General features: G+C 52.7%; 4 protein-coding genes across 13 annotated transcripts in view; 2 read left to right on the forward strand and 2 right to left on the reverse strand.

Annotated features, from left to right (window-relative positions):
- Nucleotides 1–1,131: 1,131 nt before the first annotated feature.
- FRS3 (fibroblast growth factor receptor substrate 3) lies at nucleotides 1,132–11,029 on the reverse strand. Of its 4 annotated transcripts, XM_060615502.3 has the most exons (8): nucleotides 10,807–11,029; nucleotides 9,275–9,295; nucleotides 9,038–9,181; nucleotides 7,659–7,747; nucleotides 6,389–6,575; nucleotides 3,745–3,906; nucleotides 2,728–2,885; nucleotides 1,132–2,451 (listed from the first exon to the last, which is right to left on the reverse strand). In XM_060615502.3, exons 4-8 carry the CDS (start codon nucleotides 7,722–7,724, stop codon nucleotides 1,537–1,539), a joined length of 1,488 nt encoding a protein of 495 aa, XP_060471485.2. In that variant the 5' UTR covers nucleotides 7,725–7,747; nucleotides 9,038–9,181; nucleotides 9,275–9,295; nucleotides 10,807–11,029; the 3' UTR covers nucleotides 1,132–1,536. The 4 variants fall into 4 exon arrangements, with proteins under 4 accessions (XP_060471485.2, XP_060471482.2, XP_060471486.2 ...); XM_060615499.3 differs by lacking the exon at nucleotides 9,275–9,295; XM_060615503.3 differs by lacking the exon at nucleotides 10,807–11,029 and having other exon boundaries at nucleotides 9,275–10,791.
- On the forward strand, nucleotides 10,444–17,965 carry PRICKLE4 (prickle planar cell polarity protein 4). 4 transcript variants are annotated; one of them, XM_060615509.3, is made up of 7 exons: nucleotides 10,444–10,551; nucleotides 13,884–14,027; nucleotides 14,552–14,659; nucleotides 15,370–15,507; nucleotides 15,791–15,994; nucleotides 16,619–16,808; nucleotides 17,316–17,965. In XM_060615509.3, the coding sequence occupies exons 2-7, from the start codon at nucleotides 13,896–13,898 to the stop codon at nucleotides 17,672–17,674; spliced, it is 1,131 nt and encodes a 376-aa protein (XP_060471492.1). In that variant the 5' UTR covers nucleotides 10,444–10,551; nucleotides 13,884–13,895; the 3' UTR covers nucleotides 17,675–17,965. The 4 variants fall into 4 exon arrangements, with proteins under 4 accessions (XP_060471492.1, XP_060471491.1, XP_060471490.1 ...); XM_060615508.3 differs by lacking the exon at nucleotides 10,444–10,551 and adding an exon at nucleotides 11,124–11,186; XM_060615507.3 differs by lacking the exon at nucleotides 10,444–10,551 and adding an exon at nucleotides 11,658–11,743.
- Nucleotides 17,966–18,140: 175 nt separating this feature from the next.
- Nucleotides 18,141–19,558, forward strand: TOMM6 (translocase of outer mitochondrial membrane 6). The gene is made up of 3 exons (XM_060615528.3): nucleotides 18,141–18,388; nucleotides 18,905–19,009; nucleotides 19,235–19,558. The coding sequence occupies exons 1-2, from the start codon at nucleotides 18,261–18,263 to the stop codon at nucleotides 18,999–19,001; spliced, it is 225 nt and encodes a 74-aa protein (XP_060471511.1). The 5' UTR covers nucleotides 18,141–18,260; the 3' UTR covers nucleotides 19,002–19,009; nucleotides 19,235–19,558.
- Nucleotides 19,559–27,049, reverse strand: part of USP49 (ubiquitin specific peptidase 49) — an 82,945-nt gene continuing 75,454 nt past the window's right edge. The window contains exons 7-8 of one of the 4 annotated variants that reach the window (XR_013555622.2): nucleotides 24,496–26,128; nucleotides 19,559–23,849 (exon numbers count right to left, since the gene is read on the reverse strand). Coding sequence is in view for 2 of the 4 variants with exons in the window: in XM_060615497.3 (XP_060471480.1) it covers nucleotides 25,938–26,128 (191 nt within the window). In the remaining 2 variants the exon portion in view is untranslated. Of the gene's footprint in view, nucleotides 26,129–27,049 lie in introns of all 4 variants that reach the window. The other 3 variants (XR_013555621.2, XM_060615497.3, XM_060615496.3) reach the window with 3 other exon arrangements.

The following is a 27,049-nucleotide window of genomic DNA, read 5'->3' on the forward strand; positions in this document are numbered from 1 at the left end:
CTCCATTCGCCCATTGCACTGACAAGAGAGTGACATCCAAGGGCGGAGAAGTCTGGAAGATAATTCAATCCACACCCAGGGGAGAGGGCGGTCCCGGAAGTGAAGTCTGGACGGTGCCATTCTGGACGGCAGGAGGAGAGGGAACTGGGCAGGCCCTACCCTGGCCGGTCTCCTTGGTAAGAGGGATCGGTCTGCTCGCTCCACAGGGCAGGGAGCTGGGGCACAAGCAGTGACCAGAGACAAGAAGGCATGTCCCTAAGTCTTGGGCAAACCCTGCTCCCACTCCTCCCCCAGGCCCTGAGTGGCTTATCGCAGACGCTGGATCTCCTTCAGATTAACCATTCAGGGGTCTGAGCTAGAAACGGAGCCTTGGAGGCTGGGAGGCCAGTGAGAGGAGGAGGAAGAGGCAGCCTCGGGACAAGGAAGCTCCTGCAGCACTGAACCAGGCAGGGGCTTGTGCAGACCCCGGGCTCCAGGCAGGTGCTCAGATGTGGTAGCTCTGCCAGGGCCCCACCCCTGTGGTAGGGTAGAAGCACCTCAAAGAGTCCATTCCTGGGGAGCAGCTCTCTGGGAAGTACGATTAGTTACACATGACAACTGCTTTTCACATTTGCTATTTCTGGGCTTTTAGTAAAGTCCTGTTTAAAGGCTCTAGCCTTGATCTAACCATGCTGCGGGTGCCAAGGGGGATCCAGGGTCCACCTCTGGGCCAAGGTGTTAAGAGGAGAGCAGTACTCCCCTGGGACTTGCCTGGTGGCAGAAGGGACTTCGGTGAGGGGTCCTAGACCTGGTGTAGCCCCATCCCCACGAAATTCTCTCCCCCGCCCCTGCCAACTTGGAAGGGTCAGGGTGTTCCCATTAGGGCAGTTTTCCTTCCAGATCCCCTTTGTGCATCCAGGACTCCAGCTGTCCTGTCGCTTTCCTTTGCCAGCACGTCCGTCCCTGGCAACTTTAGGCTCTGGGCCAGGGCTTCTCAGAGGGGAGAAAGAAACGGTCACAGCCGTGTCATAAAAACCCTACCCACCCCCAAATTGCCCAGAATGAAGCCCCTCCCTCTGTAGGGCCTCCCCTGCTGCCACCTAGAACCGTGCCAGAAGAGATTCCCTAAGAATGCGACATTGTTCACCAAGCCAGAATTTAAAAATAATTATATTAATAATAAATATGTTAAATTACATTTAAAACAATAAATAGAAAAATAAACTGATAAATAAAATCAACAGGTACAAAATGTTTCCAAATTTCAACTAAAGAAAACACACAGACGACAGACAAGACAAATGGACATAACGGGAGGGCACTAAATGCATCACAGGAACCCTTCACAGTTTACGTCACAGCTCCCTCCTCGCCTGGTCACCCTTCTTCTCCCCAACTTGGAGACCAGGAGACTCAGTGGCTGATATCTTTGGGGACCCCAGCCAGCGCAGGGAAGCATCTGGTTCCACCTCAATGCCCTTCTGCAAAGCAACCTTGAACCCCGGGGTGTGGGTTCAGGGGACAGGAGCGTGAGGCGGAGCGTGAGGAAGGAAGTCCCTACAGAGGCAAGTCGGTGCTGTTGTGCCGGGTTTTCCTGGCAGTGCCATCGTCTCGGGGCAGCGCCCTCTGCAGGTTGGACATGGCCACGGTCTTTTTGAGGTCAATCACGGCGTAGGAATCTGAGCTGCGGGCAGGGTGGGTGGTGGGCACAGGGGCTCGGGGGACCGAGGGGTTCTGGGGCCCCTTGGGGCGGTCTCCACCCCAGCCTTTCAGCTCCACCTGGATGTAGTTGAGCTGCCTGGGGGGCTCAGGGCCCGGCCGGCGGAAATCGAAGTTGAAGACCCTCGGGGAGCCTCGGCGGCGGGTCAGCGGCACAGGGAAGCTGCCATGGCTACGGAGGGCAGCCCGGGTGCTGGTGGGCTTCTGCAGCGGGGTCTCATCCTCCTCGCCATCAGGGAAGCCATTGGAGGAGGGAGTGAGCCCGTCCCTGGAGTCTCCGTCATCCCCAGCCTCCTCCCCCAGCTGCTGGGCGTGGCTCTCCCACACAGGGGGCAGGGAGGGCAGGTTCTCATAGTGCAGCAGGGCCGCCCGGCGGTGGGCAAGGCCATTCCAGCCTGGCTCCTCCGTGCTCAGTCTCCAGCCAGCCCCTGGCCGCAGCCCCGCACTGACGTTCTCATAGGTGCACTTGGGCTGGGCAGTGCACTCGGAAGGGCCCTCGTTGTTGTTGTTGTGGGGCGGGAGGTCATGCAGGCTGGGGCAGAGGCCCTGGCACTTCATCATGTGCCGCCGAGCAGGGGTTGGGCCCAACACAAACTTCACCTGGCCCGGCTGCAGGAACACCTGGGGGTCCCGTGGGTCAGGGCCCCGGGCCTGTGGGGGGAAGGGCACCTGGCCCTCAGGCAGGGGCTGCAGGCAATGCCGGTTCCTGCGGTGGTCATCCTCACCGGCTGGCGTGTTGACATAGGTGTGGGACTGGGGGAAAGAGTCCAAGGGAAGCAGGTAGGCCCGAGGGCAGGGAAGGAGGAGAGAACAGAAGGGACCGGATAAGAGAGGCATAGGGGAAAAGCGCTGGAGTTTCCCCCTCTTCCTTGTCCTCCACACCTCCCAGGGAAGCTGCATCCCTTTCTGGGACAGTAAGGGACCCTATCAACGTTCCTCCCCTCCCGTGATCCTTACGAGGCGCCCTGTTTCCCGGTCCCCCATCCCCACCCAGACCGACGGGGAGGAGCAGGGCAGCTGCTTGCTCACCTGCTCATCAGGGGCAATGAGGGCATGAGTGGACTCTTCTCCAAGCGAGGGGTGTCGCAGGCTGCTCGTTGAGGGGCGCCGGGGTGCTGAGAATCTCGGGCCCTCCCCTGGGCAGCCAAGGAAGCCATTGGAGAAGCTGGAGACAGTGTGGCCTAGAGCTGGGCACACAGGAGACAAGCCCGGGTCAGCAGTGGTGGGGGGGGAGGTACTTCAACCACCTGCCAACCACCTGCCACTGCATGTGTGGTGTCCTGGGAGTCCTCCAACTGGAGGGGAGATGCTCCCAGGGCCCCCAGATGGTTAGCTCTACTGAACCAGCAGCCCCTGCTATCTTTCACCTCTCAGTGGTTCAAACCCTGCCCCTTCCCTCAAAGCTCAGTGTGAGCCCCGTTTCCCCCATTACAGCCTTATCTGAAACACTTGTCATCATTGTCCCTTCATCTCATTCTAGCTCTGCCAGTGAGCTTCAGGGAAGCTCCCAGACATCAGGGGCCGCGTTTCTATTTCTTCTGCGCACCGCCCCCCACCCCCCGCCCCCACCCTGCACCGTCCCCGGCTCCCTACCATGGGCCAGTTCATGGAGAGCAGAATATGCAGCAGGGGCTCAGTGTGGACTCAGTGAATAAATAAGTAGAAGCTGAGGGAACCTCTCCAGAAATCAGTCATGGGCAAAGATGCCTGAACCAAGCCGGGTATGACCCAGTAGACGGAAGGAAGCAAAATAGCTCCAGACTGCTGTTTCCATGGAAACCCAACGTCTCCCCGTCTGCTTCCCAGACCATCAGTCAATACAAGGCCCAGGACTCCCCAGCGTCAGCATGAGTCACCTGACTGGCCCAGACGGGGACTTGTTCATCCCCAAGAGTCATCTGATGGTGGGCAACTGTCCTGGAAGCATGGATCGCCCAGCCATCCCACCTGCCTGCCTGACTCGTGCCTCCAAGACCGGCACTGCCTGGGCCTGTGCTTGTGCGTACAGATGTGGAGGCTGAGGTGCCAAGGACGGGGTCTCCTCACCATTGGGAGGCTGGGGGGCCCGAGGGAGGTCGAGCTCAGTCGGGTGGCTGTTGCGGGTGATGATGACTGGCTCTTCCATCACATTGATGCTATTGCACTGCATCAGATCCTGAAGCAGGTTGAAGATCTCCTCGGCCCGGGAGCACTTGAACGCGAATATCCCTGAAGAAGGAGAGGAAGAAGTGAGGCCCCTCTGACCGTGTACCAGTAGGAAAGGACCAGAGAGGTTGAACGGACGCACAAAGCTCAGGAAAATGTCCCTGAACGCCAGTCCCAGGCCTTCAGGGGACGGGAAGTGCCCTCCTCATCCTGAGCACACTCTAAAATCCAAGAGTTCCGGGAGGAGTTGGGCCCCAGGCCCCTTCCTGTCTCCCCCCACCCCCCCCCCAACTATCCATTACCACTGTCTAGAGATCTAATACCTCACCTATACTCGGTGAACATGGTTATCTATACCTATACCTTGTGAACACGGTTAAATCGTGTTCACAAGGATGTGTGTGAACACGGGTGAGGGGAAGAGAAGTAAACACCAAAGCAGAAAAGGATGGCAGCTGCCCCTTATCCATGGCTTTGCTTTCTGCGGTTTCCGTCACCCGCAGTCAACCAGGGTCCAGAGGCACATGAGCCTCCTTCTGACAGACTGTCAGAATGTCAGTAGCAGCCTCACACTAGGTCACAGCGCCTGCATCACTCCCCTCACCTCCTCCCACCTCGCGGGCATGTTATCATCTCGCCTCGTCACAAGGGTGAGCGCGCTACCGTAAGGCATGTTGAGAGAGACCACGCTCACCTAGCTCTTCCTACGGTACGTTGTTATAACTGCTTTGCCTTATTACTAGTAACAGTTGTTCATCTCTTACTGCGCCTCATTTATACATGAGACCTTATCACGGGCACGTATGTATAAGGGAATGCATGGTGAATACAGGGTTCAGTACTATCTGCGATTTCAAGCACGCACTGGGGCTGTGCCCTGCAGATAAGGGGTAAGAGGCTGGACTGTGTTAGATGACACTTCACATGCTGCCCCTGTCTCCCTCTGCCTATCACTCCCCAGAAAAAGGAGCTCTACCCAGGGCACCAAGCCTCGGCTCCAGTCCAACCACCTCCAAGCTCCACGAGGGCAGGAGAGCTGTCCTGTTCGTTGCCTGTTCCCTGGGTACTTAGCCACTGCCTAGCCAGAGAGGGAATGTCTACTCTGGATGGGCCCTTGGCCTCATGGAACTTAATCTCTGGTGCTGGAAGGAAGGAAGGACGAGCAGACTCGCTCTAGGACACACATGGCAAGGCCATCTTGTGTCTCCTCAATGCAGCTGTCCTGACGGCCCCTCAGATTCCAGTGCATCAGCTCACAGTCCCAGGGACGGCAGGCCTGGGCTGAGTACCCGTGACTCAAGGGCTCCAAAGATGTCCCTGGGGTGCTGGGCCAGCCTGGAATTCTACACACCCCATCCTGGCAACAGCAGGGTCCAGGGCTCAGGGGAGGCTACTTGGGGTGTGTGTGAGCACCACAACCAGGCTGGGGTATGGGACAACTGAGGTTTGTAGGGATGGGACGGACAGCAAGGGGAGGGGGGTGGGGAAGGAAAAGGACCTTTCTGGCAAGACATGTTAGGGGCTACAAAAGGCTGGGAAAGCCTGGAGTTTTAGGAGAACCCGGTGTGGGGGCCTAGAACGACCCCTCTGGGATCCCAACTGCTGCTTAAATACCACGAGGAGGAGAAGCCCCTTCCTGTCCTCTCTCTGCTCAGCCAGTGTTTAACATCCTCTACCTCAGACGCCCAAAGGGTAAGATGTGTAGAGGGGAAGGCTCGCAGCCAGCAGGACGTCAGAGGCTCACTGCTGTGATGGTGGCCTCATCAGACAAGCTCGTTCGTCGCAACCCTGCTGTCACAACCCCAACTGCATCCAACACAAGCCCGTACTAGGTTCTTTCTGCAGAGCTCAGGCCCGGGTCCTACAAGATAAGCCGAGACCATGCTACTCCTTCAAAGAGCCAGGGCGGGCTCTAGCCTTGACTTCATGGAATGATCACTACTCTCTGACCCCTGGCTGCAGGCAGAAAGGGGAGGAAGGGAGAACACATCATACTCCGCTGCCCACAGGTGACAGGAGACAAGGATGAACTTCTCCAGGGTTACTCTGTATATCAGAGACACAAGAGTCTGGCCTCCCCAAGCCTAGCATTCGCAAGCCACGCAGGCCCAAGGTAATCAGAGCCTCTAGCCTGACCCTGACCCTGACCCTTCACCGTTCATGGCTCCAGGGTATAGGACTTGGGGGCCCACAAGAAAGTCTGTTCCTGTGTAGAGGACAAGGGTCCCTCGAAACTGGAGTCACAGAGGGAAAAGAACTTGCTTGCTCTCCCAGGCAGGCTCTGGTCTCGGGAGCACTGGCTCTTTCTCATGGGCTGTGCAACAAATGCCCCCACAGAAGGTCCCAGGCTGGGGCCGCAGTGACCAAAGAGAAGGAGCACCGGCCTGGGAGTCCACTTAGTTCCATATTAACATGCTGTGTGCTCTTGGCCATCAACCTTCCCTTCTCTGGGCAACACCTGCCAAGCCAACAGGCTTCCCCATGGTCCCCTGAGTTATGACCTCCGGCCCCAGCCCCTCGCCCCTATCCCAGGGGCGGTACTCACCCTGGCCCGTCTGACACCGGCGGCCACTCTCAAAGGAGAAGAGGTTGGAGTCATAGCCATAACGCCGCAGGCAGAGGTAGGGCCAGCGGACGGCCTCGCGCCGATGCAGGTGCAGCACCAGCTCGCTCTGTGTTAGCTCCATGATTCCGGAGCCCAGCTCCACCCCCTCGTCATCCACATTCGTCACCTGAGGGGCAGGGAACAGAAGGGTCATTGAGTGAGCCCATCAAGTATATAGGGGTCCCAGAGCCATTGGGAGGCAGGCCAATGCAGGGCTAGGGCTGGGGGGTCAGGGGGCTCGCCTGCTTCTACCAGACTCCCCGGAGATGCCAAATGATCGCTGGGAGACTAAGCGGATGAAGCAGTGCCAAGGACCCACAGCAGCTCTCTAGGCCTCTGCTTTGTCATCTGGGCAGTGAGGCAGGGGTGGTTAGCTGACCTCCAAGGTCAGATGGTTTGACGGCCAAGGTTAGATAACCTCGGATGGTCCACCGCTGTATCCAAGGACCAGATGCTAATGGAGGAAGGGGTTCGATTATAAGTTCAAAATCTTAAGACCCCGGGGGGGAGAGTCAAGCCCAGGACAGAACACAGACCTTCTCCACCCCCTCCCCAACTCCAGGCCCTTGCTAAGGGCTCCCTCTTCTGGTGAGCAGGAGAAACCTGTGCCTCACAAGCTGAGTGCGGGGAGGGGGCTCCCCCTACAGGGAGGTGAGAGGTGGCAGGTGGCCAGGGGTGCACAGGTCCACTGGGCCCGGCCTTACCTTCCCAAAGTGAACAGCAAACACTAATATTGGGCTTCCAGGTGTTATGCACTGCTTTAAATACTTTATGTATATTAACCCATTAATAGAGACTTTTGTTGTTTTCTCCAAAAAAACCACCATACGTGTATGTGTGTGTACACATTTATATAAACACATGTACACACATATACATACATACATATATGCATATATACACACATACATACGTATATATGTAAAGCTACAAATATAAACTGGCAGGAATGAATGTTCTAAAAGCATGATTTTTCATCACAGTATTTCTTCATTCTTTGTGGTTAGTAATGGCGTAGGAGAACCACAGCACTGGCAGCAGCCTGGGCCCCGCTCCCCAGGCCACTTCAGCAGCTCTGAGACATCTTAGTGAGCCACAACCTCAGCCTGTCCCTTCACCTTCTCTAGGGAGGCAGAGGCAACTCAACAGGTTGGCCCGAGCCCAGGAGGCCATGCTGGGAGAGCTCAGGAGAGGAGGGGGCAGTGGGTACCTTGAACTTGGTAGGGTGGTTGTCTGGGACGCTGTCTCTGTTCAGGCAGCTGCAGCAGCTCCCCATGGTGTCAGAGCAGCCAGTCCGCCCTAGGGAAAAACATAAGGGATAAGGTCATCGAGGTCAGCTCCAAAAAGCCTCACTCTGGGGACTCTGGCAGAACGACCTCGTTGTGATCACCTACTCTTGGGCACAGTGGGACACTGTCCCTCCTCGAAGAAATTCACATTCTCGGGACGCCTGGGTAGCTCAGTTGGTTGGGCGTCCGACTTCAGCTCAGGTCATGATCTCACAGTTTGTGAGTTCGGGCCCCACGTCGGGCTCTGTGCGGCCAGCTCAGAGCCTGCAGCCTGCTTCAGATTCTGTGTCTCTCTTTCTCTGTCCCTCCCCCACTCACACTCTGTCTCTCTGTCTCTGTCTCTCTCTCTCTTTCTCTCTCAAAAATAAATAAACATTGGAAAAAAAACTTTTTTTAAGAAATTCACACTCTCAATCCAGGGCCAGGCATGCACTGGATAAACATTAATTCAAGTGAGGATGTGTTAAAGATTAATTATGACAGAGGGATGGAAGAGAGCTTCTCAGAGGTACCATTTGACCGTGACCTTGAGAAGTGAGTAGGATTTTGACAGATGTAATGAAAGCGAAGGGAAGCCTGGGCTGCAGGAAAAGAAGGGAATGGATACAAGCAGGGAACCAGAAGAAGTGATTTGCTTCAGGGGGAGGTGGGTGCTAGTTTGGGGCCCCCATTCAGATTTAGCAAACAAATTGTAACTGGGCAGTCCCCGACACTTTAGCCTGGACCTTTCTTTTTTTTTTTTTTTGGTCTTCTTTTCCACCTCACCCTTCCCACATCTCCCAAATTCTCTTTTTTTCCCTCACTACCATCCCAACACCTACTTCAAATTTATCTTTTTGATGTTCTCTTCCATGAGGTATTACATTATGGCCAAAAGATACAGTAAGAAGACTGAACTTAAAACAGGGCACAATTTTTATAACCTCGATTAGCTATTTCTTCATGGAAAAAATAAATGCTGGGTTTTCTCTCCTTCATCTAAAGGGGAGACCAGAGGACTTACTATCTGGCTTTTCCCTCCAGGATTATGGCACTTGGAGTATATGTCACAATGGTTGGGCCTCTGTCTAGAATGGAGAGGACACCACCAAGCTTGAAAGACCTATGGGAGCAAGCAAATGCACAGAACGATCCCAACCAGAATGGGTTGCAACTCGATACAAGAAATGAACCTGTAGGATTAGATATCCTTCTAGAACTCCCACTGAACGTGTAGAGCCTTGAACAGTCCTGACCTATATCCCCCATTCCTCCCAACTTGGAAAACTCCAGAAAAGTGGCTCCTATAAACAGCTCTCACCTCACCCAGGCCATTGGGGAGCTGACCATGGGAGGGGCATGGGGAAGGACCCCCACTTTATTCCCCCTGTTCTTGGTGGGGCGTCATGGCAGGTAGTCTGCAGAGAAGTCACCTGGATCCCTCTGGGACACACCTGGGGCTCACCTAGCACAGGAGACAGAGACCACAGGTTAGTGGAAACCTTTCATCCTCGCCCCCAATTGTTAATGAAACTCACTTGCTGTCAGTCCATCCCACCTGGATTATCTGTTCCAGGTCCTAAGGGGACAGAAACACAAAGAAGAAAGTGAGATCAAGGGCAAAGGGGCCACCAATTCCAAGCCCCACAGGCGCTGAGAGGGAGTGATTCCCACAGCAGCAATGAGTTTGAGTTTGAGGCAACCTTTTAAATTACCTCTAGACCCCGACCCCATCTGAATCCTGTTACAACCAACACCAAAACCACCACTTTACCTTTGTGGGGAACTTTACAGAGAGCTTTCTCAAAAGGACACTATGATGTATGGGAAAGAACGCTGGCTTAAGATTCAGAAAACCAACCTTCTAGTCTGTTTTGTTGCCATTAAGCATCTGGGAGACTCTGGCAAGTCGACCTCCCACCTCCCACCTCCCACCTCAAGGCCTTAGTTTTCAAGGGAAACATCTGTAACCTGCAGAGTTTCTCGCTGAAATAACTTCTAGAAGTGCATAGGAAAAACGTCACTAAAATGGACATTTGCCTCTTCCAGAACAAGCTCCCTCAATCTCACATTTGGAAACCTGATAGATTTTCTGTTCTCCAAGTTCTGAAAGCCTTAAAATTTTTAACATATATGCTAACAATAAATCAAAATTTCAGAGATCGGAGCCCCAGGTGGACAAGTTGACAAGCCAGGACCTTGGAGATCCTTGAAATCCCACCCTCCTGCTTTCCAGAAGCAGTATGTTTTCCCAGGGCCCCTTGGGCTCTGCTTCCTCAGACAACTTCCCAGATAAAAGGACCCCCACCCCCTGGTCTGGCTTATTCTCTGGAAGAAGGAAGCAGGCTCAGGGAGATGTACACAGCCTAAAGACCGGCAGCTGGGAAAATACCGAGGCTTGAGCCATCAAAAAGGAGTCTGAGGGTGAAACCAAGAACTACAGGGTGCAAGATGGGGGAGGGTGTTGCATCTTTTTCTGTCCCCTTCATTTGTCTTTAAGGTATCAGGACATATCATGACACTTCACTGAAGGGGGTTACGTTGGCTGAGACAGGAAGAGGGGGCTCAGGTCTGGGATACGTATGGATTGGAGATGCGGAGTGTCAGGGATTATGGGGACTCAAAATATGTAAGAGGGCTCAGAGAAACGTGGGCAAGTTTTTTTGCATTTGAGCATGGTGCAAGGAGAATGGGGCGTATGCAGGATCAGAGGAGCCACAGAGCTCTGGAAGCATTCGGGGGCATCCCGGAGAATGGTGGCTCTGCGGGCGTAACAGAATTCGCAAGAGTGAGGGGGTTCTGAGGGCTCCAGGACTAGCGAAGGTGTGTCCGGAGGTGAGTGGGGGTGGGGTGGTTCTGGGGCGTGAGCGACAGATGTAGGTTGCGAGGTTGTCAGGGGAATTTCTACAGACACTGGGAAGCAATGGGGGAGGTCGGGGCCGCGCGCAGTCCCTGGATCCCCGCCCCCAGCCCCGGGATTCCACCGCCCGCCCGCCCTGGGCTTCCTCTGGAGGGAGCGGAGACTGCGGCGCGGCGCGGTGCGGCCTCGGTGGAACAGCCTCGTCCCCGCCCCGCCGCGCCCCGACTCACATCGCCCCGCGGCCCGGGCGGCGCCGGGCCCCGCTCCCGGGTCCCGCTGCAGCTGCCGCCGCCCGCCCGGAGCTAAGGCCTCCCTGCCCCGCCCCGCGGTCGCGGGGTCGGAGGTCACCGGCAGCACCAACGAGACGCTGCGGGCGGGCGGACCCGATCGGGGGCGACAGGCGCGCAGCCTAGAAGGTCCCTTTGGAGGACTTTGCAGTCAGGAGCAGGGAGCATGCGCACACGCCAGAGGGCGCTCCGGGCCAGCAGCGAAGCTAGCTCCGCGGGGGCAGGGCGGAACCTGGGCGGGGGCGGGGCAAGGGGCGGGGCTGAGGAGGGAAACAGAGGTGGAACCAGAGGTTTCCATTCCCGGGATCAGAAAAGGAACCCGGGTAGGGGAGAGACAAAAAAGATGGGGGAAAGGTCTGAAGGGTCGGAAGGGAGAAGCGCAAGGCGAAGGATCCCTAAAAGGGGCTGGGGACCGGGAAAGGCAACTGGGTGGGAGTGAGAACAGCCAGAGAGGGGCGGAGCTAGGAGACCCGAGGGGGGGGGGGCGGGGACATGCTGGCTCCGAGAGACTTTGTGTTCCGGGAGCGACTGAGAGAAGACCCGGCAAAACGACGGCACCCTAGTGTCGGCCCAGTGCCCGCGGGGGCGCGGTGCCGGCGCTAAACACCTGGGAGTGGGGAGAGGGGCAGTGGAGCCTGCACAATTTCCACCCTGAGATTCCCCAAATGCTTTCCTTCTGGCTGCAGCACCAGGCCCCTCCCGAGCCACTGGCTCTACCAGTCCCCGAGGGGCGGGCAGGGACTGCGGGGGGCGGGGGGGGAGGAAGGGCTGCACTCCCGGGGTGGGCAGGGGCAGGCGCTGAGGCCTCGGGGTGGGGACTAGGTGGAGGCCCGACGACGGGGTCTGTCAAGAACGGCCCGGACACCGGCGCGCAGCGAGGGTGAGACCCCAGCAGAGTCCCATTCCTTCCCCTAAACTCCCAACAGCCAGACTGGGGACCCCAACTGACTCCTGGGGAAGTCCAAGAAAAAACTTTGGGGATCTATCGAGAAGACTCTTGGCGGGATCGGACACTTCTCCCTCCATTGTCCGCGGAAAACCTTCCCATCCTTTTACCTCCCCAGTCCCTAGGGGCCGCTCAGGCTCTGCCCTTGAGCCGGGTTGCACCTGCGCAGGGGCGGGAGAGGGGTTTCAGCCCTTATCCAAGGAGGGGACGAGAATTCTTGAAGGAGTCCAGCATGTTAGTAAGACGGGGTCCAGTGCTGAGTGGAGGTGGGAGTATGGGAGGGTGAGGGGTGAAGGCTGATTTCTGAGTGTTGTTTCTGTGGGGGGCAATTTCATACTATAACCCGGAAAACAGGGTCCCAATCCACTCTGAGATCCCAGATGGCCCCTGTCCTGTTCGCACCCTCCCCCAAGAGCCTCTTGCTGCCTGGGGCAGGGGCATTGGTGTTAGAGTTAGTGGCTACTCTTAGCCCTGAGTATGAACAGCCCATACTGGCTGTTTTCCACAGGAAACAGGACCAGAGGGACAGAACAGGAAGGAAGCAGATGGGTGTGGAAGCAGGGCTGGGTGGCGCAGGACTTCTGAAGGGGGCTGGGGGGTGCCTTGCAGAGCTGGGAAGCAATATAACTGTTATAGTCCAAATTTTGTTCCCAACCCCAAAGCTGGGTCTTATAAAGAGGACAGAGATTTGGTGAGGCCCTCCTGTGTGCCCAGCTGCAGTCAGAATCCATCCCAGGTCTCCAAAGCAGCCTCTTCCTAGAATATCCCTTAGTTTTCTAATGTGACCTTAGGTAGGTTAACCTCAGTTTGTTTCTTTGTTTCAACTGGAAAATGGGGTAACAGAAACTACCTGATAGGATTGTTATGAGGATGCATAATATTATGTAAAACGCTAATATAGTCCCTTGCACAGAGTAAACGTCATAGAAAAGTTGCTCTGGTTATTTTTCTTCGGGGGGTATTGTACATACCTGCCCAGAGCTCTGGCTTCATTCTCCCTGGTCTCATCTCTGTCTTACCCACTGGGCGATGAGCTCCTTGAGGGCATGGCCCATTCCTTTTCTACTTCAGTAGTCACCCCCACCCCCCAAGATACTGTGGTCCTGCTAGGTCTGGCCCAGAGGAGGGCTGAAGAGATGTATTTAGAATTATCCGATGAAACTGGAAATTGCTGCTCTAGGTAGAATCCACAAGCACAATATTTTCTTTTGTCCTCGGGCTTATAGACTAGATGAGGAACTGAGAGGGGCACAGGGCACAAAGAGAAACATTAGGTACTAAATCTCTCAGGGTGCGGAATGTACTTACTTCTGGAGCTCAGGGAAGGGAGAGCTTGTACGGAGTGGAGGGGCTGGGAAGGGGTTCCTGGTGAAGTGGTCCTTTTACCTGCCCTGAGCCTACAGCTGGAAAAGGAGGGCCTGTGTTGGGAGTGCGGAGGAAGCAGGCTCACTGGGGTGTTCAGTGCACTGTCAGGAAGGGTGGGAGTTGAGGCTGGGGAGGCGGGGCTCTCTAGAAAGGCAGAATACCCTCTCTTTCCACGATGGGCCTCCTCTTTCCTATGTCTGGGTCTTGGGAGACCCCAGAGTTTGAGCTTTAGAAATTCTGGAGCCATGGGGCGCCTGGGTGGCTCAGTCGGTTAAGCGGCCGACTTCGGCTCAGGTCACGATCTCACGGTCCGTGAGTTCGAGCCCCGCATCGGGCTCTGTGCTGACGGCTCAGAGCCTGGAGCCTGTTTCAGATTCTGTGTCTCCCTCTCTCTCTGACCCTTCCCCGTTCATGCTGTCTCTCCCTGTCTCAAAAATAAATAAACGTTAAAAAAAAATTAAAAAAAAAAATTCTGGAGCCAGAAGGCCTGGCTTCCAAGATGTGGCTCTGCCACTTAGTAGCTGTGTGACCTCCGGCATTTATCCTCTCTGACCCTCAGTTTGGCCATCTGCAAAATGGGGTCAAGAAGACCACCCACCTCACTTGGTGATTGGGAGGACTGAAGGAGACAATGCCTACAAAGCACTTAGCACTGCCTGGCATGTTGTAAGGGCCTGATTAATGGGAAGTGTTCTTGTTTTCTGGGCAGACTTTGTCACCAATGTCAGTGCTGAACTCTGGCTGGCCCCACCGAGGGGAGAGCCTCACCCCTTGGGAGCCAGGTCCGCCAGCCGACTCAGACACTGACCCAGGCCACTTGCCCAAGGAGGATCCTGAGGAAACTTCTGAGCAGGTAGTAGGAGCCCTGCCCTTCCCTCTGGCCCCAACATGCTCTCCATCCTACAGACTGACCTCCTCCCCTTTCCACCACCTGGAAGAATGTTAGCCTTTCTGCCCAACCTCCTATGGCCCTCTTCTCTTTGCAAGAATAATCCCTGTCTCTACAGCCCCCTTGCGTCAGGATATAGGGGTCCACCACCTTCACATTCTTCACATGAATACATGTGAACTTCTTCACATGAATACACATTACTTCCTCTAGGGGGTCTGTGCTGTCCGGGCACACTCTAGGCTTTGGCCCTAAGGAGTAAAAGGGGTGACTTACAGCATAAGAAAGGATACCATCTGGGGGGGAGCGGGGCCTCCCCAACCTGCCTCCATCAGAGCACAAATGCAGGAGCGGACCACCTGTCCTTGTCTTGATCTTGAAGGAGGGGGTGCTTGGAAGTTGTTCCAGATTGGAGAAGGGGTGGCAGTGAGGAGAGGAGGCAAGAAGAAGGCAAACCCAACCACCCCTCTCCTGCCACATCTCCTCAGGACCCTGAAGTTCTGAGCTTGGGGCTTCCTGGCTTGGACACCAACTGGGCCCCCAACCAGCCTGGGCTTCGGATCCTCCTGCAGCAGCTGCCTCCACAGGACAGCGACGTGGGTCTCCCTCTCCCCAGCATCCCTCTTTCTCACCTCCCTCTCTTTATTTACTGTGGGTCCAGAAGCCAGAGGACACGGATCTAGGGCCTAGCTACGCTAGTAATTGAAGAAGCCACCCCGCTCCGGCCCCAGCCCGAGTTTCCAAGTCCACACGGTTGGGGGGGGGGGGGGGCGGGGAGGAGGGGAGATAGCATCCCCTCTGCTTACGATGCATAGTTGAGGAGCAAATGAGAAAATGGACATGAACGACGTTTGAAACCGATAATGGAATGTACAAATGTAGAAAGTATGGTTAAGTATTTATTAAGGCCCTGTGTGCGCCCAGACTAAAGGCTTACAGTTCACTTGCGGAGGCAAGACAGGAGAATGTGGAATACATTGGAAAAACACAACAGAAAGCGATAGTGAGCTACAGCTCACTGGGGGGCAAGGATCTAAATATGTGGTGACAGGGGTCAGTGCTGTGGGCTGTCAGGACCTGAGTGGTGGCCATTCCTGGGGGAAAGTGAGACTGATGTAGACTTATTTCCAACTCTCTTCCCTCTTTCCCTCTCCTTCTCAATGCCCTTCTGTGCTGTTATCTTCTGCGCCTCCCGGAGGTTCTACAACCTTCCTCTGACCCAGCGGCTAAGCCTTCTCTCTCCAATCGAACTTCAGTCTTGCCTGCTGGGGGCTCTCCCACTCACAGTGGAGGCCTGTTTTTGCAGGAGCGCTACTGCCTGGCCCTTGGGGAGGATGAGCTGGCAGAGCTGCGGCTCTTCTGTGCTCAGAGGAGGCGGGAGGCCCTGGGACAGGGGGTGGCCCTCCTGGTACCTCCCGAGCTGCCAGAACACACCTGCGAGAAGGTATGTAGTGCCCCCCCCCCCATTCCCCTTTGCCCTCTCACTTCTGCAGAAGGGGCTAGCTCTAGGGACTCGGTTGGGAAAAGGGGGGTTGGGGATGGACAGCTTGGAAAACTTGAGGAAAAAGAGAAGCCAAGTTTAGGGGTTCTCCAGTGGCACCTGCAGTGGAGGTGGGCTTGCCAGGGGTCGGGGGAGAACAGTTCGGTGGGGGGTGGGATGGAAGCGCCAGGAGGGAAGCTAGGAGCATGATGCGGCCTCTGAGCAGCTGAGCATCCGCGCCCGGCAGTGCAGGGAGCAGCTGAGGCCAGGGGAGTCCGGAGTGTTCGCAGCCCGGGCAGGGGAGCAGCTCTACTGGCACCGGGCTTGCTTTGCCTGCCAGGCCTGCGGCCAGGCCCTGATAAACCTCATCTACTTCTACCACGACGGGAGTCTTTACTGCGGCCGCCATCACGCAGAGCTGCTGCGGCCGCGCTGCCCGGCTTGTGACCAGGTACAGCCCCCGAAGGCGGGGGGGGGGGGGGGGGGGGGGGGGGGGGGGGAGGGAAGGGGGTACCTGGGGGAGAACTGGGAGGGTTGCCTAGGGTCCAACGTGGCAGGATGTAAGGGGACACCTCTTCCAGCACCCAGGAATGGAGAACTCAGAACCAGCCTGGGACTTCTGTGTTCCCTGTGTTCTCGCTTGAGCTTTGGGCATGGGGACTTGTCTTGTACCCTCCCCGACCGCAAGCAGAGTCCCCCAGGTTTTCGTGGACTAAGAATTTCTCCGGAGCAGGGAGTGTCGGACAGACGTTCATCTCAGCTTTCCTGGTGCCCAGTGCTGTGCCTGATCAGGCGAGGAACTGCCATACTGTCAGTATACGAGGCAGAGTGGAACCCTGGGTTGGGAGTCCAAGCGACCAGGGTCGCACTTCTTCAGGCTGTGCCACCTGCTAGCGGGATCCTGGCTAGGCCAATCAGCCCTCCCTGCATCCGAGAGTGGTGGAGTAGATCAGATGGGATGTCTGTAGACGACGTGCTTTAGCGTTAACTGGGTATAAGGCGTGGTTATCGGGTGAATGAATGAGCGAGTGGATGAATGAATGAATGAATGAACTGCTCTCCCTCCCTCTCCCAGCTGATCTTCTCCCGGCGCTGCACCGAGGCGGAGGGACGGCGCTGGCACGAGAACCACTTCTGCTGTCAGGACTGCGCGGGGCCCTTGGGCGGGGGACTTTATGCCCTGCCGGGGGGCGGCCCCTGCTGCCCCAGCTGTTTTGAGAGTCGCTATTCGGTTTCCGGCTCGAGCCGGGCCCAGACAGTGGAAGGTAGGGCGTCCCCCGGTAAGGGAGGAGAAAGTGCAGATCAAAGGGGAAGGGGGCAGCGGCTTGGGCTGGGCTGAGGAGGGGATTCTCCCGGACTGGGACCCTCGCCCCGGTCCCACGCCGTCCCGTCCCTCCAGCAGCGCCCCCGTCCCCCCCACCGCACCCCCCGCCCCGACCCGAGCCTCGGGGCCCGCAGCTCTCACCGCGCGTCCCTGGCCGGAGCGCTCCAAGGGCCTCCCGAACCCACCCCGCGCCACCGTTGGGGCTGCGGCGCGGGACTCACTCCCGGACTGGGGACGCGGTCGCCCTCTGGTGGGCGGCGGCGGGGAGGGGCGGGGCGGGGGAGCCCGGTAGAGAAGTCGTGTCCGCGGCGGCGGCGCGCACGGCTCAGGGGCGGGGCGGGGGGGCCGGGCCCCAACGGGGACTGGCTTCTTGGGCCCGCCCCTCTCTGATCCCGGAGCTGGAGAGTCGGGACTCTGAGATGGGCGTTTCTGACTCGGCCCGGAACAGGGGAGGAGGGTGTTGACAGAGTTGAAGAAAGGGACCGCACCCCGCTGGATGCCGCTACGGTCTCCCGAGCTGCCCTTCTCGCCTCTGCCCCCCGCTCCAGTCTGGAAACCCAGAGGGAGCTGCTTGGATCCAGTCCAAGACAGCAGCGTCGAACGGGGGACAAGGTGGAGGCACCCACAGGGCGGGAGCAGGGCCGCCTGGAGACACCCCTCGATGCCTGCCCCACCTGCTCCTCTTCTTCTGACTCGGAACCCGAAGGCTTTTTCTTAGGCCAGCGTCTTCCCGGGCCCTGGAAGACCCCCAGAAGCCTCCAAGCTGGGGACAGCGACACCTCCAGGAAGCACTGCACCATTTGCTAGTGTCGCAGCCCGGAGACGGGGGAGGGGGTGTGTGATCTGTGAGGTGGGAGAACGAGGCTCTCCTCCCCCTATAAAAATCCTAGACTGAACGCAGTCAAGGGCACGCCTGGGAGAGGCGGCGAGACCACAAACTTGGAGTGCTCCCTCTTAAGCCTGCGTATTCTATGACTTCTGATGGAGACTTTCTTGGGGAACCCCACCCCCCAAAGCTACGCATCGCCTGCTGAGCTAACCCCTATCCCCACCCCCGCAGGCTGGGACAGCCCCATCCTCATCATCTTCCTGAGCCAATGAAGTGACCATTCAGAGACCACGTGTGGCAGTGACAGGTTGGCCAGCTGAAGGCCAAGAGGGAGCCAGAGGCGGGACGCGTCCAGGCGACTGTAGTGCCAGGCCGCGCTCCTCCCCTTGAGGAGCTCGGGGACGCGCAGCCCAGGAGTTCTCTCACCCGGGCGCCCGACCTCTCTGGAGCAGCTGCGCCCCCTGCCGGTCCGTAGCCGGCGGAAGTGCAAGACCGGAAGTTGCGTATCCTCCGGCGCCGACACGGTGCGTCGGGCGAGGCCTTGTGGATCTCGAGGGTACTACTATGGCTTCCAGTGGGGTCGGGGTGAGCGCCCCGGGCGCGGCGAATGAAGCTCCCGAAATTCCGGACAACGTGGGAGATTGGCTTCGGGGCGTCTACCGCTTCGCCACCGACAGGAACGATTTCCGGAGGTAACCGAAGTCCGGGAACTTGTCCTTTTCTGGCCCTCCGCTCCCCTATACACACCTCCCATACTTCCCATCTTCGCCCAACCTGGCGCCTTTACATTTGCCAGCGTTTTGGCCTCGCAGTGACTCTGGGTGTGCTTTGGAGAGGTCCTTGACTGGGAGAGTTCCCGTGCGGCAAAAGCGATCTTTTCAGTTACTGGGCTGCCTACAGAATCTCACCCTGACCAGGGGACCCGGGAAGAAGAGGCGCCAGCGCACAGGCTTTTCAGCCCTGGGCGAGTGTTTGATTGGCTTTTGCATTTGATCCCGTTAGACACAGGAACGACTGCCAAGCAAGTAACCACGTGGGTCGTGGGCAACCTGCCTTCGTAAAGATCTACCTTCCTGCAGTTCTAGAACAGTCTTTGTGCCCCCGGGAGGTTTTTCCAGGGTGGTGATGGTAAACCTTTACTCGTGGTATGTTTCATTAAAGACAAGTGACTCAGTGAGCACAGGGTTAATCAAATATTCTTTTTCCAGGAACTTGATCCTCAATTTGGGACTTTTTGCTGCAGGCGTTTGGCTGGCCAGGAATTTGAGTGACATTGATCTAATGGCCCCTCAGCCAGGGGTATAGCCAAATAGGTAAGCACTTAACTACTGTTCTGCGTGTCTAGGAGCCCTAAAGGCAGAGAGAAGCAATAATTTTTATCTTCTGTTTATAAAATGAAGGAGACTTGACATAAGGCCCTTGGCTACTCCTAGTTAAATATGTTTACAGACATTGCAAGAAATTTTGAGTCTCTTCCTAATTTCCCTTCAGGCTTTTACATTTCTAATGCCACCCGTTGTCCTGTCGTCTGATTGCAGACACATGGAACTCCCTGTGCTGTACTCGAACCTTCCAAAAACAGCCTCCAATCTTTGACCATCACAAGACTTTCCCTGATGGAAGTTGAAGTTTCATTCAGACGGGCACCTTCCCTTCCCGATTGCCTTTTCTTCGTTGAGCCCACTCAGAACTCCATTCTCTGGTCAGCAGTCAGGCTTCAGCCAAAGTGTTGTCCTCTGTTCTATAAAGTTCTGTACATAGGTCCAAAGTTTCTGCAGGGGGTGATTTTTGCTCTTGTCCTGAGGAATAACCTAATGGTATTTTAACAAATATTTGGAATAAAGACTGCACGCAAAGACAAATCATTTTATTCTTTTAATAAGAAACTTCGGCTTACAAAAACAAGGTGTAAAAAGTCAAGATTTACAAAAATCATAAAAACATGATTTATATTTCACACTCAAAAGAGACAGGAACAAGCCTCAAACATGGATTGTAACAGAGGTGGTTTGCTTCATATTGAAAAAAAAAAAAAGGAAACTGTAGCCATTGTACTTGATGTGAACATAAGAGGAAACTTATTTTTGAGGAATTTCCATTTTTGAGCAGAACTAGAGGAAGAAGCCATTCGGTGTTGCATAGCATTTTAGTGCACCAGGTGGGTTTTCCAGGCACCAAGGGGGCATTGTTGCTGTAATAGAGTGGGATTTGTTGGTAGAAAGAGGGCAGTGATGTGCAGGTGGAGGCAAGGTGTAAGCAAGCCTGGGCAGTGGGCACTAAAGAAACTGCTTGAGGAAGCTGCTTTCTTCCCAAGGAAATGTTTTCTGACCCTAAAAGTCATGGTAGTGCCACTGTCCAGGAGTTTGGAGTTCTTTGGAAATGGAATATGAAAGGAACTGGCATGGAAAAGACTCATGTAGGCTCAGAAAGATGTGGAAATAGAGACAAGTTCCCCATGGCCATTTTTTTCTACTTGATTTATTCTAGGTATTTTTATCCTTATTATTTTGTTTTATTTTTAAAGTTTATTTAAGTAGTCTGTACACCCAACATGGGGCTCAAATTCACAATCCCGAGATCAGAAGTCACATGATCTTCCAACTGAGCCAGCCAGGCACCCCATCTACTAGGCATTTTTTAAAATCCTGCTTTTCCATGCCAAGTCTCCTGTGGAACTAGTATGGGATTAAAGGACATGAATTGGAAAGGGAGGTCAGTATGAATGCACCACAGTGGCCTAATTGTTAGAGTTGACAGATGTCTAGCAATCTGTTCACAAAAGGTAAATAGGACAAAACAGTCCTTCTTGACCCTACTGGCATAAATCTCATTAAGAAATCTGATTGAGAATTAGATTGTATATGTATTTTAAAAAGCACCATTCTCTTGTATTGATCGGGTAGGTCCCACCTGTTAGGGAAGAGTTTGAGCTGTGAATTCAGGCCTGTGGCTAGCTTACCACGAAGCCCTCACCCTCTAAGAATCTATCTATACTGGGACCACAGATGATTTGATAGTTTTGTAACTTACTGGGTGTTACGATGAGGAAGGGTCATATACATGAGAGCAAGGCTTAGGTTTGAAGCCATCACCTCCCAAATGGTGACCAGGAAGGAAACTTTTAAGCCATAGCATAGATTCTAAGCCCGTTCATATCTGTATCAGACCACTAAGACAAATACCAGCACCTCCTGTCCTTCATTGGTAGGAAACAGATCCTTGAAGTCGGCAACCCGATCCTACTCACAACTGAAAAGTCTATTTTAAAAGGTTTTTTAAAGTTGAAAAGAAAAATCCAGCAATGATGACATGGCAGCTTCCAAAAGCATAATTCACATTTCACTCAAAATTTAATGTTATAGCTTCATTTACTGTTAGTCAGTTTATAAAGCCATAATACTGGCATGGTAAAGTTTCATTTAAACTGGCTTCATTCCTCAAGTGTTAAGAATTTAGCAAGTAAAGCTCTCAAGTCTACAATTTCCCAAAATTTTGATGAACAGTCATTAATTTTGTAAATGAAAATGCTGGCTTTTATCATTCCAACACAACACCCTCCCCAAGGGAAGTCCATTTTACATTGGTGACGTGATATTCAGCCCTGGCTGGTTAACAGTACTATGAAAATCTCTTCTACTACCTATTTAGATTTTAAATGGAAACATGCCAGCAGAAGTAAGGAAAGAGTCCACAAAAATGACCATTTGCCTTAATGCCCTAGTGGCTATGGTGTATTTAGAGCAATGTGTGGGTTGAAAGAATAAGGTAACACTTGGTTCAAGTCAAAGCCCTAGACCAAGAGAATGGTTAAAGGTGGAAGATACAAAACTAAACTCACAGTCATATTTAGAAGGCGCTTTTTAGCTTTAGTGCTGACTTGAAAAAAAGGAACCACCACCAGGGAGGTGCATACTTACCCGGTAAAAAAAAAACTAAGTTGCCATGGGAGATTTTGCTCCAAAGGTACAACCTCCTCACCTAATTAGGCCAGTAATTAGGCTGAGGGAACCGGTTATCAAATGTGCTTCAAGTGGTGAGCTTTCTAAACACCCTTTGGTGAAGTCTCATGAGCTCATTGGAAACCTTAAGGTCAGAGTAAAAGGAACAGGCTATAAACAGCCCTGCAGGTGAGCAGACTGGGTCTTCTCCCCTTCCACAGCCACTCAGCACCATTCTAGTCAGCACCTGCCAGGAAAGGGGCTGGGGCGGGGGTGGCTGGGACAGGTTCTTTGAGCCTTCTCTTTTGCATATTACACAGTGCACTGGGCTTGCCTTACAATCTCAAGGTTCACATATAGGAGGTTGTGTTCTACACTGCTTCCTGAAATTTTGTGCAAAAGAACTTCAGAACTAATGAAAGTAATACCTCAGGAGGAATCATTTTTGTTTGACTTCTACCCTAAGTTGCCCAGCATTAGAAAAAAAGGCCCTTTCTGAACATTTGTGCTCTCCCAACCAGCTGGAAAGCAACCCTTCCACTTATAAGGTATAACCCGGCAAGGGTATATAGTATATGTTTAGGAAGAGGTAGCACTCCCAGCCTACCTGAAAAGGCCCGAGTTAATGTTTGGAACATAAAAGGAGTGGTGAAAAAGAATAGGGGACATAGTCTGCCTTGGAAAGCAGCCATTTGATGAATAGTGACAAATCCAAAGATTTTGGACATTACAGTAAAATTTCAGAATTTGCTGGTAATAATTATCTTTTACACACATGAAATGAAATGCTTTTACAAAGTCTGATACCAAATGTCCTTTACACTGTACAGACCCATTTGCCACTTAAAATGATACGGAGGCATCCTTTCCCTCACTTAATCTTTTCAATCCCATGCAAACCATAACTGGGTACAAGGCACCAAATGTTATGAATTGTATAAAATTAGTTCACAAAGCTTTATCAATAAGTAGAACAAACTCCATTTCCCCCTCCCTGCCTGCCCACCCACATCCCACCCCCCCATACCCAACCAAGTTTTCGTTCTGTCCTACTGTCGACCTCTCTCAGGCTTCTGGGGCCTGGTTAGGGCCATGCCCCACTGCCAGGCCAACCCACTTCACTAGTTCTTGCACTGGGATGGAACTGGAAGCACAGCCAGAGAAGGGAACTTGTACAATCATTGACGCTAGAAGCCTTGCCATTAAAACCAAAAATAAACTCTGCTATTGAGTCCATAGGACACATTAACACTTCTACAGTTTCTAATTTTATTCATGACATTTTAAGAGACATCTGGAAATTCTTTACAGTGTGGCACTGCCCCCCTCAGCCCAAGAGGGGACTGGATCAAAGCTGGCAAGAGCTCTGCCTGCCATTTAATAAGAGCTTCAGTTCCTGGCTGTTGAGGGCATTCCTAATTTTTTTTTTTTTTTAACACTAGCATGGATGCTCATCTCGGAGGCAACCACAAGGATGAGGGTCAAGCTAGATTGAGGTAAAGATCCTTTTTGAGGGCCAGGGTGCATTCATCTTGGCTGGCTACAGCAGGAAGTAAACACACCAGCCAACTACAAAGGGTTCCTGGAACGGGACTCGAACTACTTGCCTGGGAGAAGCAGGCCCGTAAGGTTCAGTTAGGAGATCTTGGGTTTGATTTGGCAGCATCTAGTCAACTTCTACCTGGTTCTTATTTTCTTCTCTTTAGAATGTTTCGATTTAAAGTAAGATGCAACTAAGAAATCCATCTACCTCCAATATGCAAATAAATTAAAGGCAAAGGGACACTTCCCGCACAATAGCCATCGGCTTATGCAGCAGGGAACTCTTTAATAAAAATCTCCATAAATACTAACTTCTCAACAGCGTCTAGTGCTGCTGCCTCTGGGTACCTGAGGTGTCTGTGACTGCAGGGGCACCTTCGAGAGTTTGCAGCTCAGCGAGGACTCTAGTGGTTTCTGGTCCAACTCCCTTTAAACCATTTTATTAATTTGATATGTGGGTGCTCAGCTAAGTTAAGCACTTATTTTACAAAATCCTTAAATCTGCTTAATAATTCTTATAAATATTTGGTATAAAACTATTTTTAAAAATTAAGTTTGAAGATCTTTTAATTTTCCATTAAATGTTCATTTTTCTGAAGTATTTCCCCCTAGACAGCCTGAGGGATGAAGTAGCTGCTCTATTAGTTCTTTTCCATTTGTAAGTTCTCTTTTTCTAGAATAAAGTACAGCATTCAAAGGAAGATGAGGCACAATTTATATTTTCCTTTCCTTCTTACTCTCTCTCTCTCTTTTTTTTTTTTTTTGAGTTAATGGGCTTTTCCATTGCCACAAAAAAGTCTTCACCAATCCTGCCAACTTAAAAAACGTGGATCTAGAGAGTATACCTTTACATCAGAGCCTCTGGCAGCAAGGGCAGCTGTGACACTTTAAAACAGTGTCCAGGAGAGGGTGAGCCCTGGGCCAAGCTTATACAAAAAAGCCTGCAGTAGACAATATAAACCAAACAGCATAAAAAATGCCATACGCTATCGCTTCCAAATAAAAGCTAAATATTACAGAAACCTCACAGTGTTGGAAAAAGCAAGTTTAATTTAAAATATATAGTCACTCCCCCTTATCAGGGTGAGCCATTTTCTGTCTGAATTTCCTCCATGTCTCAGTGCTGTCTGTCAGGTCCTACGGGAGAGTTCATCTCAAAAGAGGTCAACAGCAAATGCTACAGACCTGCTCTGGAAATGGGGCTCACCAACACCCCTAAGCTACGACCCTCATTCTTGAACCCTCTCTTGTCCCAACCTCCCACCCTTCCCCAAACTCCCTCCACATCTGCTTCCTTCAAGTGACAACTGTATTCCTACCTGAATTGAAATGTTCGTATGATACACTCAGTCAAAAGATGAGCATTCATAATGACAGGTTGAGGCAGACTTCAGCAGCCCCCACGATGAGACTTCTGGTTTACGTTCACTTTTACTGGTGAGTCTAACTGAAGGATTGAGAAGGGAAATTCAGTGGTGCCTGATGGGGTGGAGGGTTTCCATCATTCCACTTAGAAACTGATCCAGTATAAAAACAAAGATGTATTTTACTAGCACTTAAGGACAGGGCACTCTTTTTTTCTCTGATGGATTGAGTGTAGTTAGATAAAGAAACAGTAGGGATTATCAGATTTAGGAGGAGATAGGCCAGGGCCAGCAGCAGTGAACTGTTCGGACATATGGGGGCAGATTCCTCAGCCCTAGGAAAGCAGAAATTCCCAAACCTTGTGTTGAACAAAAATGTTCTAGCCCTCTAGGTGCCACAAAGAAGCTGCAGGCTAAGAAAAGCTGCATGCTGCATGGAGGTGAGGACAGGTGACAGGCATTCAGATATGGCCTGGACCACCGGCTATCCCTGCCTCTCTCCTCAACTGAGTTCTGAGAAAGCCTCAGACAACTGACCTAAACACCAATTTAAACCAAACCATGTGCTTGCCCTACACCTGAACCAGGGATATGCTACAGAACTGGGTAGCCAGGAATGCCCTTAGGCTCAGCATGCAAGAAAGAACATGTCAGGGACAATGTATTGCTTCCCCATATGAACTGCTCCTTCTTTAGAATAGAGGGTTGTTCACACCAGTCTCAGAAGATGTGGAATGATTAAGTGACAGCAGCAGTAGCAGCCAGGGAGGGTAGGACACTGGAAAAATCTCCCATTCTGCATGGGGGAATTTTGCTCTATGCATCTCATTCCACTCTTCCACTGCTATCCTCTAAAAAAGGAAGTCTGCATGTTTTGAACCCCTGATGGTTACTTCCTTTGTAGGAACAAATCCTTATTATTCACCTCCTGCCCTGGAACCAATCTCATCCAGCAAGCTGCCAGCCCAGGGCCCCACCTCATGTGCTCTGTCCTGGGCTCCTCACAACAGGAGGGTTCCTCTGGCGTTGCAGGAGGTCCTGATTAGTGGGGGTCACAGAATGGAAAGAAAACATGGCTGCTCTCCTCGCTGCATATGATCAATTTTCTCCCTCTTTCCTCCACCCAGATCCTCTATATTCAGAAGCAACTGATGAAAGAATCTTCATAGAAGTTACTCCTTTTGATTTATCAAAGAGGGAATTCCCAAATCCATTCAAAAGAAAGGTGACTACAGATTTTAGGATAGGATAGGAAGTCACCTGGCACCTTCTGCTGTAGTCCCAGTGAGGCAAACCTAGCAATCTGTTCCTGCACTAAACCTTATTTCCTATAAGAGGAAAGATGTATGAACACCAACAGTTTAAAAGCAAGCCAGTCCTTGATACATGCCTCCCATTCAGGGGAAGGTCCGTGGTCTGCCCTCATCGTTGTTGCTGGGCTGCACCTGAGCTTGGAGTTGGGTTTCTGAAATTCTTGCATTGCCCTGAACTGTTCTTTGAGTGTAAAAAAGGATGTAGGCTTGAGTTTTGCACACTTCCTCGACACTGCATACATTCAGCTTTGAGTCATTGCAGTGGACCCAAAAACCTAGGAAACCAAAGGAAAGAAAGAGAGAAAATGACTATCCAACTTGTATTTCCAGTCAGCAGGCAAAACCAGGAGATGAAGAAAGGGACAGAGGAGTTCTGAATAGAGCCAACCCGATTGTTGGTGGTGGGGAAAGACAGGTAAATGAAACCAACAGACTTCCCTGCAGCCACTGGCTTTAACCCCATCAAACCCCACCACAATACTAACAATATTGACTGACTGTAATTTTTGTCCTCCTTTTATTCAGGCTTTTCCATTGTCCGTTAGGGCCTCTACAAAAACAGACTGAAGACTAGGGGCTAAGAGATGGGAAGAGGAGGAGGAGGAGAGATGAAATGTAAATGGAGGAACGATAAAAGGAAAATTTAGAAGCAATAAAAAGTTATTTTACTCTGGCTGCCTCAAGGGCTAAGGGGTTCATTACTGAAAACACATCCGCAGCCCATGTGCCTCAGTACAATACCTGGGAGACTGTGCTCTGGGTACGAGGACTGAAAGCTCCTTGGGAGAGCCCTTGTATCCCCACACCTCCCATGGTAAGGATATAGTAAGCACTCTTTAAATGTCTTCAGCTTTATTATGAGCTGGGGCTAATGAGATTCATACATTATCTCCATGAGGTTAGGTAAGCCATAGCATTTCTGCATAACCACGAAGGAAACAGGTCTGCAGAAGCATTATTAATAGAATGTCCAGGGGCGCCTGGGTGGCTCAGTCGATTAAGCATCCGACTTCGGCTCAGGTCATGATCTCACAGTTTGTGAGCTTGAGCCCTGTGTCAGGCTCTGTGCTGACAGCTCAGAGCCTGGAACCTGCTTTGAATTCTGTCTCGCTCGCTCTCTCTCTCTCTCTCAAAAATAAATAAACATTAAAAATAATTTTTTAAAAAATAATAGAACATCTAACATTAATTGAGCA

The sequence above is a fragment of the Panthera onca genome, chromosome B2 (genome assembly GCF_046562875.1).
Source record: "Panthera onca isolate mPanOnc1 chromosome B2, mPanOnc1 haplotype 2, whole genome shotgun sequence".
Classification (NCBI taxonomy): domain Eukaryota; kingdom Metazoa; phylum Chordata; class Mammalia; order Carnivora; family Felidae; genus Panthera; species Panthera onca.